This window comes from Anabrus simplex, chromosome 3, assembly GCF_040414725.1.
Source record: "Anabrus simplex isolate iqAnaSimp1 chromosome 3, ASM4041472v1, whole genome shotgun sequence".
Classification (NCBI taxonomy): Eukaryota; Metazoa; Arthropoda; class Insecta; order Orthoptera; family Tettigoniidae; genus Anabrus; species Anabrus simplex.
The window spans coordinates 143,401,964-143,420,403 of record NC_090267.1 but is presented as its reverse complement, the minus strand read 5'-3'; the positions used below and the strand labels follow the sequence as shown (position 1 = coordinate 143,420,403).

The window sequence follows — 18,440 nt, the reverse complement described above, 5'->3', positions numbered from 1 at the left end:
ATAGCCGGGTGCGCCCATTAGAAAGGTCCTAGGGAGAACACTGTTACCTTTATGAATTTTCTTTCAAGCTGCATATTGCTGATGTCAATTATGAGTGTTAACATTTTTATGGAACTAAGCCGACCTCACTCTTGTTTTATAATGGTAAACAAATTCAATGCAGGCTTTAGGGAAGCAGGGAATACAAGGAGAACATTATATGGATCACAAATTTCAAAGGACAAGTACACAAAACCTTGGTTGAAGAGGGAGACAGAATGGTAAATAAATTATAAAATAATAAATAATTTTCCATAATTCATTACATAATTAAAAAAGTGAAGTTGGTTAAAATGCAAAAAAAAAATGTCCTTACTTAACAGAGGATAAAGAATGCACATTCATTAAAAAATTACTGTAAGAATGTGCAGATAAATATTCACCTGTACCCTCCTCCATCCGGTGTACTCTCCAATTTATTCTCAGGAATAGTCTGAGGGCTCGTGGGTTGAGTGGCACGTCGAAATACAGAAGAAAGAGTGGATGAGAAACTCCGTCTTTTGGGTTCACCTAAACCATAAACATAATGATTAGCTGAGAAATACTGTACATATATGATGAAGGTTGGAAACAAAAACAAAAGTAGTCCAGTTCATGACTTTCACCCAATTGTATAACACTAGCAAAGTACCGAAATTTACCAAAGATGACGACAATGATTTACAAAAAGATACAAAAGTTGAAAACTAGAATTTTTTAAATAAGATTTCTGAAGTAATAATTGATTATATTTTTGCACACAGGAATTTTAACAAATGCATGGTGAGTTCCTACAGTAGACCTACTATACAAAGGAAACTAGTAATCAATGTAAAGCAGATAATTATATGTCAGTCAGCTTAACATGTGTTGCATGTAGTTCTGGGAAAGCATTCTTTCTGACTTTCTGAATCTCTGTGGCAAAGGTTGTTGTGAAGTTGTGCTGCATAATATATTGATCTATATGCCAGAAGTTGTCTTTGTTGTGGTTTCCGGTGGATGTTCGTGGCTTCTGACCTTGAGTTGGTGTTGTCTAGTAGTTTTACAATCTTTATTTGCTGTTATTAGGGTTATATTTGTGAAAGTTCTACGCCCTAACTGACAGCCATATTGGATTTGCTTCAATCATTCCATAATTAAAACTAGATAGAACAGAAATTCTTGCCCTAAGTGTCAGCCATCTTGTCCGATTTAACATAATTGCCATACAAACCATGATTCATATAGGAACTCCACAGTACATATCTGGTGTTTCCTAGACTACAGAATCTGATATGATGAGCCTTGGATGATGATGCTGTTAACTGATGGTGCTAATATTAAATAGGCCTCTTTAATAGCCTCAATCACACTATCAAGGTATAACAATGAATGAAAACACTGACCACTCAAGTGCCCATTTCCCTTAACCAAGTCCAGCGAGGTCCCATGTCCATAATACCTATCATATGGTCAATGCTTTAATACTGGGTTATATCTGTTAGATATCATGTTCTGCGGTGGTATATGCAAATTGCCCAGTTGGTAATTAGTGATCATAACAGCATAAGTTAATATACTATATATACGGCTATATTAAATACTGTGCCATTATTAACTCCTGAACTGGAACCCTTGGACAAATCACCTAACACGACGACTCAGATTATCATCGATGAAGTTGTTAACGCCACAGCCTGTCCACATTGTGGTAAACTCTATAAAGGGAAGCTAGGACAGAGCATCCACATTAGCTGATCTCATCCACAAGAACATAGAACTGCACTGTTGGCTAAGCAGACCGAACTGAAATCAGCGATAAGTGGTCATGCACCCCTTTCAAATGATAATATCTTGTTTCTAGGTAATATCAACAAAAATATTCACAGTATGTTTATGCAAAATCAAAACACACAGACATTAAAAAAAAGATGCAAAAATTTAAGTTGGAATTCCAGTACATCGGTCATGACAATGACTTCTGTAATCAAACCAAAGAATTAATGGAATTCTTATCCAAAGCCGAGCATCAGCTTTCCCGTCCAAAACACCCGGCAGTTAAATTTTATGAGACACGGCGGAGAAAAAAGTTACTTAATAATCAACGCAAATTTATGCAATCAAGCAATCCAGAAAGGGCGACCAAGAGAGATAGAATAAAGTGTCGTGAAAAGTATGAATACCAAAAACTCAATACCTATATTACAACCAGAGATGAAAAGCAGTACGTACGGCAATCAATGACACCAAAGAGGTCCGCAAGGTAGATATAAATACAATACACAACTACTTTTCCTCTCACGTTTCAATCCCTAATGATTTGGAAAGACCAACATATACTTCACACACATCTTAAGTAGAATTTGTAGAATTAGAAGATACAATGAATACAGTCATTTCTAAACAAGAAGTATAGTATGCAAACAAGAAAATAGCCATCAACACATCCCCTGGCCTAGACCATATACTGATAAGGGCGCTTAAACGTGACACGTGTTACGAAATTATAGCATTGATTGCAACTATGTTAACGTGACCGAGATTCTTAAGAGAGCTAGAACCGTGCTCATCCATAAAGAAGGAGACCCCATGGATCTAAATAACTGGAGACCAATAAACATCTATTCACTAGTGAGAAGAGTAATAGAGCGCATATTAGATACACGACTATGTGGCTACGTGAGCTTAAATGACAATCAACGTGGTTTCACAATCAATCAATCAATCAATCAATCAATCAATCAATCAATCAATCAATCAATCAATCAATCAATCAATCAATCAATCAATCAATCAATCAATCAATTTATACTGATCTGCATTTAGGGCAGTCACCCAGGTGGCAGATTCCCTATCTGTTGTTTTCCTAGCCTTTTCTTAAATTATTTCAATGATATTGGAAATTTATTGAACATCTCCCTTGGTAAGTTATTCCAATCCCTAATTCCCCTTCCTATAAATGAATATTTGTCCCAATTTGTTCTCTTGTATTCCAACTTTATCTTCATATTTTGATCTTTCCTACTTTTAAAGACGCCACGAAAACTTATTCGCCTACTAATGTCATTCCACTCCATTTCTCCGCTGACAGCTCGGAACATTACAGTTAAAATTGAAATAATTGATAAAGAGATTCAACCTATTCAATACAAAAGAATAAGAAATGTAGTGAATTACATTCCCATTTAATAATAAGTAGAAATGGTACCGGTTTCGACCCTAGTCCAGGTCATCATCAGCCGATTAAAATATGAAAAAAAAAATGCCTAGGAAAAGGAAATGAAAGATCAAGTACAGTTCGGATCAGTAGAAGAGGCGATATAGAAATGAACGGGGGTAGACACTGTAAAACTCAGAAGAAGTAAAATGCAAGTTCACATAAAAGAAAACAGTGCACAATTCTCTGAGCGGCAGCATGGCACACGCAGCGCTTGGCAAAGTCCCACAATGTTTACGAATAGTGGAGAGCGGTTAAATGAGCCAGTTTTTAAACACTGTCAGGCACAAAGTCACATCACAATCGAGCACAAACGATGATCCATAATCGTGCAGGAGTTGAAGACGAGTAAATCCATTGAAGCAACTTGCCAGCTCCCGGTGATCAGCGCGACACATTCAACATTAGGCACTGTGGTTTCAAACGCCGAAGTAAAATGGAGAATAGCTTGAAGATCCAGTAATTTTCCTCGGTCGCGGAAAAGTAATTATATAGATAAATAAAATACAATTCAATATAATTGAATAAGTAATTGTGCTCCTATAGAATGCTTAGAATAGTTGACGTGAAGAAACAATTGTGAAGAGAAAAAAATATAGTAAAAAGCGCAATACCGGAAACAAATGAAAATGTATATGCACAGTGCGCAATTTTTTAAAACGTAAAAAATTCAGGTCTTGATTGAAGTAGTCAAAAACGGTGCAAAACAGGAGTTGAGTATGAATGAGAAGAACCGAAATGAAGGTGGAATTTTTTTTTAAAAGAAAAGATAGAATAAATTAATAGAGGAAGAGGAATAGTGGAATAAGATAAGAATAAAAGAAATTGAAATTAAATGGTGTTGAGGAAAGATAAGATAGGGAGATAGATGAAGGAGGGGTAGTTTAGGGTGGGTTAGGAGGGTGGGTTATTGGAGGTAGAAAATGTGGGTAGGAACTTTGTAGGGCATGGAAAATAGAATTGGGGTTTAGAAATTTAGAATTTCTGAGAAGAAGAATTAGGAAGTCGAAAAGGATATTGGGTTTTTCAGAAATGTCGTTTAAATTGAAATTAGGGTTGAAGTATTGATCAAGGTGAATAAAGCAATTTTCAGTAGTGTTTAAGAGGGGGCCTTTGTTTATGATTTTAAGTATTTTCATGTCTTTTTCAATATTGGTGAAACTATGGTTGGAGTCTTGTATGTGTTGTCCTATGGCGGAGAATCTATTATATTTAATGGCGTTGATATGTTCGGAGTATCTGATAATGAAGTTGCAGGCAGTTTGTCCGATGTAGGAGGAGTTGCAGTTGTTACATTTGAATCTGTACACTCCAGATTTAGAAAAAGCATTAGATTTATTTAGTGATTTAGAGTTGTATAAAATATCCAAATTTCTATAGTTAGTTCTAAAAGAAATTTTCATGTTGTGTTTTTAAAAAATATTAGTTATTTTATAAGCATCTTGAGTGAAAGTGGAAAATGCAGTTGGTTTTGTTATGTCTTTAGATAAAGTGGTTTTAGGACGGTGTTTGAATTTGTTGATGATGTGGTTTATGAAGGAGTTGTTAAAGCCATTGAATTTAGCGATGTTACGGATGGTGTTCAATTCATTATTTCAATCTTTCTTAGACATAGGGGTGTTGAAGGCACGAAAAATTAAGCTGTTATAAGTAGCACGTTTATGTGCTTGAGGGTGCGAAGTATCTTGTCGTATTGTGGTTGCTGTTTGGGTTGGTTTTCTGAATATTTTGTAAGATAAAGAAGAAGGATGTCTAGTGATAGTTAAGTCTAGAAAGTTAAGAGTTTGGTTGTGTTCAGATTCGAGGGTGAATTTAATGTTAGAGTCTAATCCCATTTATGTAATTACTCCAATGAAGATCTTTCCTTATATTAACACCCCGATACTTACAATCATCCTCAAAAGGAACTTTCACCCCATCAACGCAGTAATTAAAACTCAGAGGACTTTTCCTATTTGTGAAACTCACAACCTGACTTTTAACCCCGTTTATCATCATACCATTGGCTACTGTCCATTTCACAACATTATCAAGGTCAGTTTGCAGTTACTCACAATCTTGTAACTTATTTATTACTCTATACAGAATAACATCATCCGCAAAATTCTGCTGGCACTCATATCAACACTACTATCTTGGAATCTATTCTGATATCAGCCAATCACCAAAAGGTTGACTGTCATCCACTCCCAGGCGTGTTCATTTTGAACAATGAAAAAAAAAAAAAAAAAAAAAAAAAAAAACTTAAATATCTACACCCTGGATTTGATGTGGAACATACAACTAAAATGGACACGGTGAGGTCGACTAATAGCTATAAATAATACAAGGTGAAGCATGATGTCAGTTTAGAGGAAAACATGTTTATTCAAAAGTAAACAATAAAATACAAAAAATAGCAAATGTGATAAAAAAAAATTTGTCTCGCATCTTTCTCTCAGCTTACAGAGTTCATCTTGAGAATCAAAATATATTACACATTAACAAGCATATGCCGACACACATACTTAACATTAGCAAGGACAAATTCTTGAATTTTAGCACTTTAACACGTTGGCTTGCATGCTTGCATGCTTCTGGCGGGATTGTTAATTCTTTCGACTATTAGATGAGTATTTCCCCTTTCCTGCACACTTGACATTGAGGTGGGGGCCCCTAACCTTAAAGAAAAGACATGTCTTAATGCACGTTGGGGAGAAAATAACAAATCTATAGGGACCTGAAAATATTGCATTTACAATAAATGCAAATTTTTGAATCTTGTACTTAATCCAAGCCTACGGTAATTCTAATGTGGAATTAAATCATTTTTACCCATAAATAGAAGTGTGAAAAAATGTGAATTGTGACCCAAAATGCAAAATTAGTATGAATTTTCAATTTTGGTGCGAATTCTGCAAAAAATGTGCTATTTTACTGGTGAAAACAACATATTTAGGCAAAATTGTCAGAAATTCCCAAAATATGATGCATAAATCTCTGTTCCGATCGATGAAGAAAAGTAGCCGATTGATTGCTGCTTGCTAACTTTCATTGATGGAAAAACATGGCAACCGAAGTAGCCGGATTGCTGGTATTGGCTAACACGAAAATATTACGTACATATTATATAAACGGCGGTAAATAAACATGATAAATGTAACATCATAGCAAAAATCACTTTTACATGTATGAAAATGCTTCGCCAACAAGAATAACATATATTCTACTAGAAAAGAGACCAACAAGCTGATTATTTAGAAATTTCAATTCATCAAATAACGCTTTTTCTTCGATTTCACTTTGCTGGATAGATGAAAATACATCATAAAAGTGTTAAAATGATACTTCTAACATCATTTTGAATGTTTCAAAATTCCTCGATTTATTCGCTCTCATGAGAACTGTGAAACACAATTTGTTGCCTTAGTTTTGAAGTGGTGGACAATTTCTTAAATTCAGCACCCAATGAATAGGAAGTACACCCAAAATAATAGTGTTATTGGCTTTACGTCCCACTAACTACATTTGTTACAGTTTTAGGAGACGTTGAAGTGCCGAAACTTAGTCCTGTAGTACTTCTTTTACATGCCAGTAAATCTACCGACATGAGTCTGACGTATTTGAGCACCTTCAAATACCCCCAGACTGAGCCAGGATAGAATCTGCCAACTTGGGGTCAGAAGGCCAGCACCTTAACCGTCTGAGTCACTCAGCCCAAGTACACCCAAAATGATAATGTGAACCCAATGAACGGCTCTGGTAATGCTAACATAATGTTGACATATGGCATAACAGCACTTCACACAATGATAGTAACCTTAGTAATGAAACGTTCAGACACTAAAGATGTCTGTCTGTTAGGTCATCAGCCCAGAGGCTGGTTGGATCCTCAAACAGCACCACCAAAAGTTATGCGGTTATAAGGAAACCCCAAAAACCAATGGCAGCACCAAAATGAGGCGTACTAGGCAAGATGAGGAGTAAGGTAGTTTGCCATTGCTTCCTCACTGGGTCAGAAAGTACTATTGCAGCACGACTGAACCTAGGAGCAGCACCTTTCATAACACTCAGATGCACTAGTCGTGCTCTGAATATCATTACTCAGCAGTATCCATACCCCAGCAGCTTCCATATTGTCACAGCCATGGATGTTGACTGGGACTTGGGTGGAAGCTACACTTTACTCTGGCCTGTGCCAAGGATGCAAAAGTACTGTATCCATCAAGAAATGACAGCATGCAGTACACTAAAGATATAATAGGTTTTTACCCATTAAAGAACATGAGTGCAAAAACTCTATTGACTAAACACTGATATTTAACCACATGCACGAGCTTCAGTCTGCTTGATAACAACATGAATCGGAAGGTGTTGGTAGTGTAAAACCGTACGTTACAAACCCAGCTAATCCCTCTAAGTCACTATTTCTTCTGTGTAACAGTATACAAATTGCTCCAACTGTCACACTTATAAGTTTTGTTATACTCCAAGATCCAGCGAAAAATTTCTGCAGGCAAAGCACAGGTTATTGTAAAATAAACTTGCATCTAAATCACTCGACACTTTGAAGCACATAGACACTGACGGAATAATACATATCAATTATATTCTATCTAAATATTTTTCGAGGAACACAAATAGTTTGAAAGTAGGGAAATGGCTTCCCTAACATCAGACTTATTCTCAAAAAGATGTATGTACGCTACAGTTTTGTCATGGACTTCAAAATAATCACGATGTATATTCCTAATCCATTTCTATCTTAATGTTCTATTCCGTCGGAAACTTAAGTATCGCTGTATGAGAGGCATTGCCATAGTTAGACTAAAATCTGGTCCACCTAGTGCACTCGTGTTTTTAATGGGTAAAAACACGATCAAACCAAGCATATTCTCACATTACTGCGTATAATTACAGATAGTATGTGTCCACTGACTCATATAAATACACTCGCACACTTATATTCTACAAAGAAACTAACATTTATCATCAACTTTCATAAAATTACACAAACTACATATGATAACAACAAACCAAAACAAACCCAGGTTTCCAACAATTCCGGCTACTCGAATCGCCATCTTTGAATGACTGAGAGTAGCATTAAGGTCTGAGGATTGGGGTCGGTCTTGGAATAGCAAGGGGATAAGATCTGTATCGATTATTAACACAATATAAATCGAGTGTCACGGAAATAACGAGATAGACGCAGTGTTGTTTTCCTGTTTTTCAAAACTGAAACTAGTGAAGAGTAGAAAGTCGAGCGATCGTTTAGGTTATGGGGCGCATGACAAACACTGCACATGAAAGGGCTCAGCAGTATGCAAAGGATGGTTTATATGCCACAGATTCAGCGACAGTGTTTTGCAAGTATTGTAATTACCGAGTTAGGTGGGGCAAAAAAGATAGCATTGTGAAACATGTTGAATCTAAAAAACACGTAGGTAAGCGACGTGATAACGAAAGTTCAACCCCTGCTGCTAGTACGTCTCAAAGAAAACAATCTTCTGTGCTTATGCAGATAGTTGTAAATGATGAAAAATTTCCAGAGATAACTTCTCGAAACGCACAGTTGAAGTATTTGCCAAAGCAAATATACCTCTGGAAAAGCTGGAAAGCAAAGAGCTAAGAGCCTGGATTACTGAGTTTTCAAATGAAGATCTGCCATGTGTGAGAACCCTACGTGAAGTATATTTACCGCGTAAGTTTCAATTTGATTCATCGGGTACAGTTTAGGTATTACGACATCGAAACCAAGTGCAAAATTGAAGGATATCGATTTTTAGGGCAATTTCCATATCAAACTATCTTACCCGTACCCAACTGATCCAGTAATTTTAAATTATTTTGTTATAATCTGAGGTCTTTCATCCTTTCTAGAAGCTGCATCTGACCACCAGAAAAGAACAGCAGAGGCTCTAGTGGGGAAGAACATCAACATAGTCTGTGATGAAACTACAGATAAAATGGACCGTTATGTTTTTATCATCATATTCCAAGTCCCAGCCAGATGGAAAAGAGAGCTGCACGTTGTTTCTGTGAACTATCTTGATGCAGGAAATGCTACAAACTGCTCTCATGCTGTTTTAGAAGCTCTGCACAGTTATAGTGTACCATATGATGCAGTTAAAATGTTTGTTACTGATAGTGCCCCATACATGGCCCAGTGTTATGAAACATTAAGTGTGGTCACAGGGGATCATTTAATGAATGTACAGTGCTGGGCACATAAGATCAGCTTGGTTGGCAATAGTTGGGTCACAGTGATGACAGATTTAAATCATGTAGTTGTGATGCTAAAGTCTGCATTTTTGAACACAAGAAAGCAAAAATATAATTATTTACAATTCTTAACATCAAAGTATGGTGCTTCAAAGGAAGCAAAGCTTTTTTCCTGCACCTATCATAACCCGATGGAACAGCTGGTTTCAGGCTGTCTTCTATTTGAGTGCTTACTTTACTGATGTTGTTACATTTTTCAAGATGTCTGATCCTGACGACAGTTTTACCTTCATTTGTGAAGGGAATTTTTCTGCGGTACCTAATGATGCTTTGATTAAGCTCACTCCTCTACAGCATGCTGCATGTAGAGACACATTTGTCAAAGCTGCTCATTCTTCACAGTGCAAGCCAGCCACATTGAAAGCTAAAGACACCAACCATTAGCATTTTGTGTCAATTTCTCAAGCTTTGTATCCAAAAATATAATTTTGAATAACAGTGATAAATTAGATGAGCTTGAGAAATTGTTAGGAGTAACAGATCTCTCACAAATGATATCTGGTCTGGTTACTGTTCTCTGATTCAAACCCAGATGAAAGAAAAGTGAAAAATGTGATGTCATGCTTGCATTAACTGCAGTTCAGACAGAGTTCAGCATATTTGCTAAATACTGTTTTGAGTTGTTGTAGATAGCGAGCGCGTGTTGTCTCATTACAAACAGTGGTTACAGACAGACGGTGCAATTTGAAAAATAGCAATGCCGAAGTACTGACAATGCTTTCGTTTGAACAATGAATTTGTATTGTGTGTGAACCAAGGACAATAACTGCACTTCATAAACTTGGAATCATTAAAATTACCATGCAATTAATTTTACTTTGTAAATAGATGCTAATTTTGGACAAATAGATGATAATTTTGGAAAAAAATAGATGCTAATTTTGAAACAAATAGATGCTAATTTTTCAGGTTCCTACTAATCTAACTGTACACAATAAATCTACGCGGAGTGGTAAAACATCGTACTAATATACACACCTCGATCACGCGTGAACTCAGAGGGCAACAAAAACACTGTGGATCGAAACCACACACCAATTAAAAAACACATGAATGGCAAATATATACAATCAAAGAACAAAAATATGTTATCATATTTTCCTGGGCCTCACCAAGAAAAAGCATGCTGCATTTCTTCACTCTCACTCACTCACAGCCTCAATGGAAAATATAAGAAAATAAATTTACATTTTGAGCAATCACTTCCTATTTAACGTAGGTTCCTGAAATAAATAATAAATTACATGACACAAAACCAATCAACTAATGGACTTTACAACGTCACGCATAAATCAACGTGGATTCCTGAAATAAATTACATGACACAAAATTCATGACAGTAACAGAGTAGGCTTTAACCTTCAACACATAACTCAACGTTGGTCTGTGAAAAAGATTACATGACACAAATATTCCTCAGCACGGTCATATAAAACTAAATGTCGCAATATAAAAATCTTGTCTACAGCATCCTGTAGTGACACGGACAACCACCAATAGAAATCAACATGAAAGAGGCCGCTAAAATAAAATTCTCCTCAGCAGAAACACACATCATCTTTGTCTACCACACAGCAGAATGACTCAGAAGTGGAGATTCAGTCTCCCAACATAATGCAGCAAATATCAAAAACAACCAGGATCCAACCCTTAACAGCCACTACTCACAAATCTATCCAAGGCATGTTACTCAAACATGAAAATGCAGGCCTGTAAAATGAGGAACGCGTCCTCTTACTCATCATTACACAAAATATCACTTGTCCTAAAGTTGCCAAAACTGATACAAATATAAATGACATCGTCTAACATCACTCTCAAGAAAGGAAAACAACACCGCGCTGGTCACATATCAGAGCACTCACGCTCGTAAAGTTAAACTTTCATATAAATGGTCAACTCTGTAAAAATACCATAACTAGAAACTTAGGAATTACCACTTAGACATAGATCACGTCTGAAAATCTGAAAGTTACTGAAATATCTTATCCTTTCACCTTGAGAAAACCGCATTGATGATAATAATAATATTTAAAGAAAATGATTCTAATATTCGGAACTTAGAATACGTAACTGCATTCAAGGAACTCGTGAACCAATTCACACTCATCTTCACATTCAAATAATCCTGAAGATGACACTACCAGAGGTCGTAGATCCAAACTCCACCATCCCACACATTCTCATTCACACTTCATGCAATAAGTCAGGGAAAACCTGACAGCACTCTGAAATCTCATTATCAATCTAGTCCCTGCTGACTTTAATTCAAGGTAGTTAGAGTAAGAGGTAGGGATCATGCGCAATTATCCTGTTCATGCTTTGCCATCGGTGATGTCATCGGAACCCTCAGCGCCTTGTCTTCTTTATGAGGTAATACACAGCTGTGGCCTATTCTGTTTAAGCCACAAGTTAGAGATAAGAGAACTTTATTGATATTTTAACCTAACCTAAGAAAAGGCAATGCTAAGACTGATCGCAGTGGAATGGCTATTCCATACATTCATGTTCCCAACACCTATGATAACAATAACAAGGGGCTCCAATTGCTACAGACTCAAACATTAAAGCTTTATGACTGCAAGAGGTATGTCCATTGTTACAAAGAATATTAGAAACTATATACACTGTCAACAACACAAACAGCAAATGTTAAGAAACTGTAACTGTCTACAACAAACAGTAAGTATTCTCCTCCAAGTGCTAGGAACTGACAAATTCCACATTAACATTAGATAGGCTACATAAATTAATGAGCCTGTATAGTAGCATTGTTAGCACTAGTTTCATATACAACATAATAATACCAATATAAATGGTCCGTTATTGGACATTATAAATTTTCCAGCTAACTCATTCCTGGTTGCCAGCGTTTCGCCCCCGTGTGCTAGGCTGGGCTCATCAGTGGGTACCTAGAACACCTACCAAGACGCATGGCTAGTGCATACCGTGGAGGCCACTGCGTAGGCTAACTGTAGCCACCGGCAGTGCCAACGCACTATGAGACACTCTGTCTCACTACTAAAAATTGATGCCTGCTTGGCCATCAGATGATACAGATGTTGATTCCCATAGGGAATCTGTAATATTTGTTCCGAATGAGTAAATTTATAATACCAATATAAATGGTTCTTTATTGGACATTATAAATTTTCCAGCTAACTCATTCCTGGTTGCCAGCGTTTCGCCCCCGTACCAACTGATGAGCCCAGCCTAGCACACGGGGGCGAAACGCTGGCAACCAGGAATGAGTTAGCTGGAAAATTTATAATGTCCAATAACGAACCATTTATATTGGTATTATAAATTTACTCATTCGGAACAAATATTACAGATTCCCTATGGGAATCAACACCTGTATCACATAATAATAAGCCTTTCATAAAAAATTAACAGGGGTGTTATACACAAAGAATAATGCTGATATTTAAAAAAAAGTATTATTAAACACACTTATCTATAGCATCAGTGGAATTTCTTGGCCTTGCTTCTTTCTTTATCAGTATTATATTAACTGAAACATGGTCTCCTGAATGCTTTACTTTTTTTAAAAGCATTCATTTGGATAAAAGAATGACTTCTCCTGAAGCAACTTGCAAATTCATGAATTTCAGGGAATTTCTTCTTCAGGATAACTGCAAGGTTTGTGATGATGTTAGAATCCTCTTTCAATTCTTTCCTGTGGTAAAATTTGAACTCTTTTTTCCATCTGCACTACCGTGGTGTACCATTTCTCTGTAGCTGCATCAAACTGTTTACAGTTTGACAGGTTGACCTGTTTTCTCTCCATAATCGCTTTTTATGCCGAGCCAGTAAAGTCTCGAAGAGGCTCATCACGATCCTTGGTTCCGCGATTGTCCTCGAGCTGTTCCACTAGCTCTTAGAGGACTTTAATGATAACTAATTTGCAGGTAATATTTCATAATCTTCTGGAGAAATGTTGGGATTTCTTATCACCTCAGAAGCACTGAGGCTGAGAAGCAATGATTTCACCCTTTGTGTCACAGCTCTCGGAAGAGGATGGTTATAAAGTCTTCCGAACTGTTGAAGTTGAGAAAAATAGCTTTCAACAATGTCTTTATTACTTCTTGCAGCCACCGTTTATTTAGGTCAGTGGCTTTAGGGAATAAATGAAAGCACATGATTTGTTCCATTTCGTGCCTCCTATGGTTTGTGCAACCTGCTTGCTGATGATGATGCTCGTTGTTTAAAGGGGCCTAACATCTAGGTCATTGGCCTCCTGTGCAACCTGCAATGGCGCAACAAATCATACTGAAAAGTGTACACTATTACTGCTTTTTTACGTTTTATCACATAAAATAAACACACATGGTTTCTTATACACCACAGATATGTTACCATCGTGTATTATTAGCTCCTAGCTTCTGCGAGCTCAGCGATTCTTATTTGAACTACCTCTACCTCATTCAGGGTAGCTTCAACGCGAGGGTCCTGCGTGACGTCACAGCTCTGCTTTGCTACTGCGCATCTCTCTCGTGATCCCTACCTTGTATTCTACGTACCTTGACTTTAATTTAAATCCTTTTTAAATTTACATTTAAGCCCTAAGCGTTCACTGTGTCTCAAATACCAAAAGGCAAACAAAACAATAATAAATGAGGCTAAACCAAGAAACTGAATTATAAAAAGGAATGACGTTAACCACTCAGCTATAAAATGTGAATAAAATAGAAGGCAAGATGTGACATCATGCAACTGGTCCACATGTACCTTACAGTTATTTTCATTCACAAGCTTCCTAACATTTATTGAAATAGGACGTTGTCCTTCCAAACAACAGCAAAACCTACTGAAATTAAATAACAAAACTAACCTATTCCCTTGGCTACATTAAAACACGTACACACATACATAATTACATTGCAAATCTATTACTCATCCATTTGTTGATTTGGCTGCGTTTCTCTGGACAGCCGGCTCCCAATCCTTTTTAGCCAGCCATATTGACTGTGATGCCTTTAAAATTGAACTGGATCAGGCCTTGGTTCTCCATCCTGGCAGAGAAATGGGGTCTTGTCATCTTGCTGCTTCTGCCAGTTCAGAGGTTCATTAAAACATCCGTTCACTCATGGTATTGAAAAACTGGGTCAAGACAACCTGCCAGTTACTATCTACTACTGCCGAGGTAATTTCCAGGCTGTGTCAAAAAACAGTTCCCATTCAGCCGCGGGAAAACTCTGCTTACCTAACCCTGTAACTAGGTCAAATTTTCCCCATTCATTCCATACTTCGACTGTGTTATGTCACAGCTCAAACATCTGCAAACAGTACACAAATGCTGGACTAGAAATAGTGGTACTCGTGTCCTCGGAAGTATCAACTTTAAATAGGCAGGCAACTATGCGTGTAAATGATCATACCAGAAACTGTTCTGTCTGAAATTCAAAATTACTAAATGCAAATTTATCAAAGTTAAAGCATGGGTAGTTGAGTGCAGTCTGAGCGTATTAAGCAAAATATTAGAAGTCCCCACAAGAACAAGACACACAAAACCTGACTCTGCAGTTGCGTAAGTACACTACTTCTCATGACGTAACACCTTCGAAGACTTCTGCCGAATAATAGGGGAGCTAGCCCATGCGCTGGTTGCTTTTATTAATTTGTCTTCACAGATGCCATTGTATGCTCGTTTAGGGCCGTCTTTGACTTTAACCATAGCCAATATCAGAATGATGCTACCTTCCCAATGGTTCAAAACATTGCATTCCTGACGCTTACTTCAAACTTGTGTCATATGGTCCGGCTCCATGGCTAAATGGTTAGCGTGCTGGCCTTTGGTCACAGGGGTCCCGGGTTTGATTCCCGGCAGGGTTGGGAATTTTAACCATCATTGGTTAATTTCTATAGCACGGGGAATGGGTGTATGTGTCATCTTCATCATCATTTCATCCTTATCACGACGCGCAGGTCACCTACGGGAGTCAAATCAAAAGACCTGCACCTGGCGAGCCAAACATGTCCTCAGACACTCCCAGCACTAAAAGCCATACACCATTTGATTTTTTTTTTTGGTGTGTGTCATAGGACTTCCTAGCCTCTCGCAGGCTCCTGAAATGTACAGTGCAAGTTACCAAGACTCAATAAAATGAAATATTCTCTGTACTCTCAAATATGAATGATTAATTAAATGGGCACTTCAATAAGGGCTCAGTATTGATATGTCATGGGTAAGACCCCAATGAGAGTAAGGTTCCAGTGTACAGAAATCCTACCAGGGTTACTTGATTCAAGAACTAGAAAACATATAAAGGAAAGCAGTACAATTTGCTCTGTGAAGACCACAGAGTAAGGAGATGAACAGCTCGACTAAGCAATATGTTCTAAGCTGTCAGCGGTGATGGTGTGGAATGACATTAGTAGACGAATAAGCTTGAATGGAATTTTTAAAAGTAGGAAAGACCATAATATGAGGATAAAGTTGGAATTCAGGAAGAGAAATTGGGGCAAATATTTGTTTATAGGAAGAGGAATTAGGGATTGGAATAATGTACAAAGAAAAGACTAGCTAAATAACTGATAGGGAATCTGCCACCTGAGCAACAGCCCTTGTTTCGTTAAGGGACTACTTCACCAAACTAGTATTAATCACAAAGATAGGAAATACTATTTATTGCACAATGATACAAACATACATACACATCGCTAGAGCCATTATACATCACTCTTTTGTCTTCACTGTCCCATCAGGCATCACACACCACAGAGTCCAAGTAAAACATTGCTCTACCGCCAGTGTCTACCATTTTGAAGCAGGAGCAAATAAACTTAACCACACTTTTGTAATATCCACATTTTAAGCACATAATGATTAAAACCACTAAACTCACAACCAAAACTAAACAGGGCAAAGAAAGAACCTACAAACTGAGACGAGAGGAAAGTCTTATTTTCCTCCCAAAACTTGTAGTAACCACTCGTGGAACAATTTTGCTAGAGACAGGCACAGCAGCGCTCTTCTCCTGGACCTCTTCTTCATTCTGCCACTCAGTACTGGGAAATGCTTCCAGTGGATAGATGTTCTGCACAGGCCGGTCCAACTCACCACCAGCAGTCTTCACCTAGACCACCCTGACGACTTTGTCTTTCCCGGGATATACAGCAACCACTCTAAGTCCAGTCCATTCTACGTGCTCCGTCACTTCCAAGGATCACTACTTCCCCACCTTTGATCTTGATGCGAGTTTGCCTGACCTTTCCCCGGTTTAAGTTGCCCTAAGTACTCTATCCTGAATCTTTTGCGTCATTCTCTCCTCAGATGCTGCATATTTCTGAATCTCTTTCCATGGCTTATCTGATCAATGTGATCAATATCGAGCACTCCCACCCTATGCATATCCTGAAGAAACATTGCTGGAGTCAACACTAGTAAATCATCACTGTCTTCAGATAAATAAGTCAATGGTCAGGAATTAATAACTGCTTCAGTGTCCATCAGTACTGTCAACAGTTCCTCGTAATCCAAAGAGGAACGACCTAACTTTCATCACAACAACTTCTGTAACATCTGAACAATACATTCCCAAAAGTGCCGGGATGAATGGCTCAGACGGTTAAGGCGCTGGCCTTTTAACCCCGACTTGCCAGGTTCGATCCTGGCTCAGTCCGGTGGTAATGTAGGTGGTCAAATACGACAGCCTCGTGTCGGTAGATTTACTGGCACGTAAAAGAACTCCTGCGGGACTAAATTCCGGCACCTCGGCGTCTCCAAAGACCGTGAAAGTAGTTAGTGGGACGTAAAGCAAAATAACATTATTATTATTATATTCCCAAAAGCCTCCCCACTATGCAGCAGTGGGAGGATTGAATTTCCAAGCAATTCCCAGACAACTAGCCTCTATACTCACTTATGTCCAGTCAATATCATGGAATGCATTTTCAGCTCCCGCAAAATTCCTCCCATTAGGCCTATCACTGTAAATAACATTTGGTTTCCCTCTCCGAGCAATGAATCTTCATAATGCTTGAAGGAAGCCTGGAGTAGATAAAGTCCTGATGAGCTCAAAGTGTACAGCTCCAAAAACAGCACACGTGAATATCACTATCAACGTCTTTTCAGCCCCTCGGAGACATAATGGGCCAACCAAATCCACCTCTACAATCTCAAAAACAGAAGCATCTCGAATTCAATCCTCTGGCAAAGATGCGGCCTCTGTATTAATTCCTTTCACTTGGTATCTTCTACATTTGACATAGTCAGAAATCACCTTTACCATTGACTATCCAAAACTGCTCTTGCAAAGTAGAGAGCAGAACTTGTACTCCAGCATGAGACAATTCCAGATTTTTCTCCATGATCATCATGTGAACTAGCTTATGATTTGCAGGTATAAGAATAGGAGTTAGGAATAATTCATCCTTTCTCTTATTAACCTTGTCTTGACTCAAAGTAACCCACTTTCATCTTTAAACACACTGAAAGATTTCAGGGACGATTGGTCCTTTTCTCCAAGCATCTCTTGCGTCACAATCTTCCATAGCCTCCTTTCAGCTATTTGCAATTCTTCTACTTCATTTTCCTTTGAAGTGAGTTGTTCTCTCTTTCCTGCCGGGAGCTTGGTAGCAGAGCAGCCCCTAGAGGGTAGGTCAGCCAGATTATTCACTCCACGCACATGATTCCAACTATCAGGGCTCGACAGCTGTTTAATTTCTTTCACCCAGTTGGTCACGAAAGTTCTGCAGACTTACTTCCTCTTGATCCAGCAGAGTGCTGTTGTTGAATCTGTCCAATAACTTGAAAGATCTCAAATTCTGGAACTTGCCTTTATGGAGGAAGTAAGACGAGCTCCAATTGAACAAGCTAAGAGTTTCAACCGAGAAATAGTAGTTTTTTCAGAGGTGCTAGATGAGATTCCGCTTGTATAAGTGTTACATTTGAGTTTTGACCAACTTGTGATCGAAGAAATACAACTGTGGCATATGCTACACCGCTCGCATCGCAAAA

At 37.9% G+C, this 18,440-nt stretch overlaps 1 protein-coding gene across 2 annotated transcripts in view; it reads right to left on the bottom strand.

The window, feature by feature from the left end:
• LOC136866081 (FHIP family protein GK23746) overlaps positions 1-18,440 on the bottom strand; it is a 607,505-nt gene that overhangs the window by 92,056 nt on the left and 497,009 nt on the right. For both annotated transcript variants that reach the window (XM_067142738.2, XM_067142740.2), the window contains one exon: positions 423-549. In XM_067142738.2, coding sequence (XP_066998839.2) covers positions 423-549 — 127 coding nt within the window. The remainder of the gene's footprint in view (positions 1-422; positions 550-18,440) is intronic.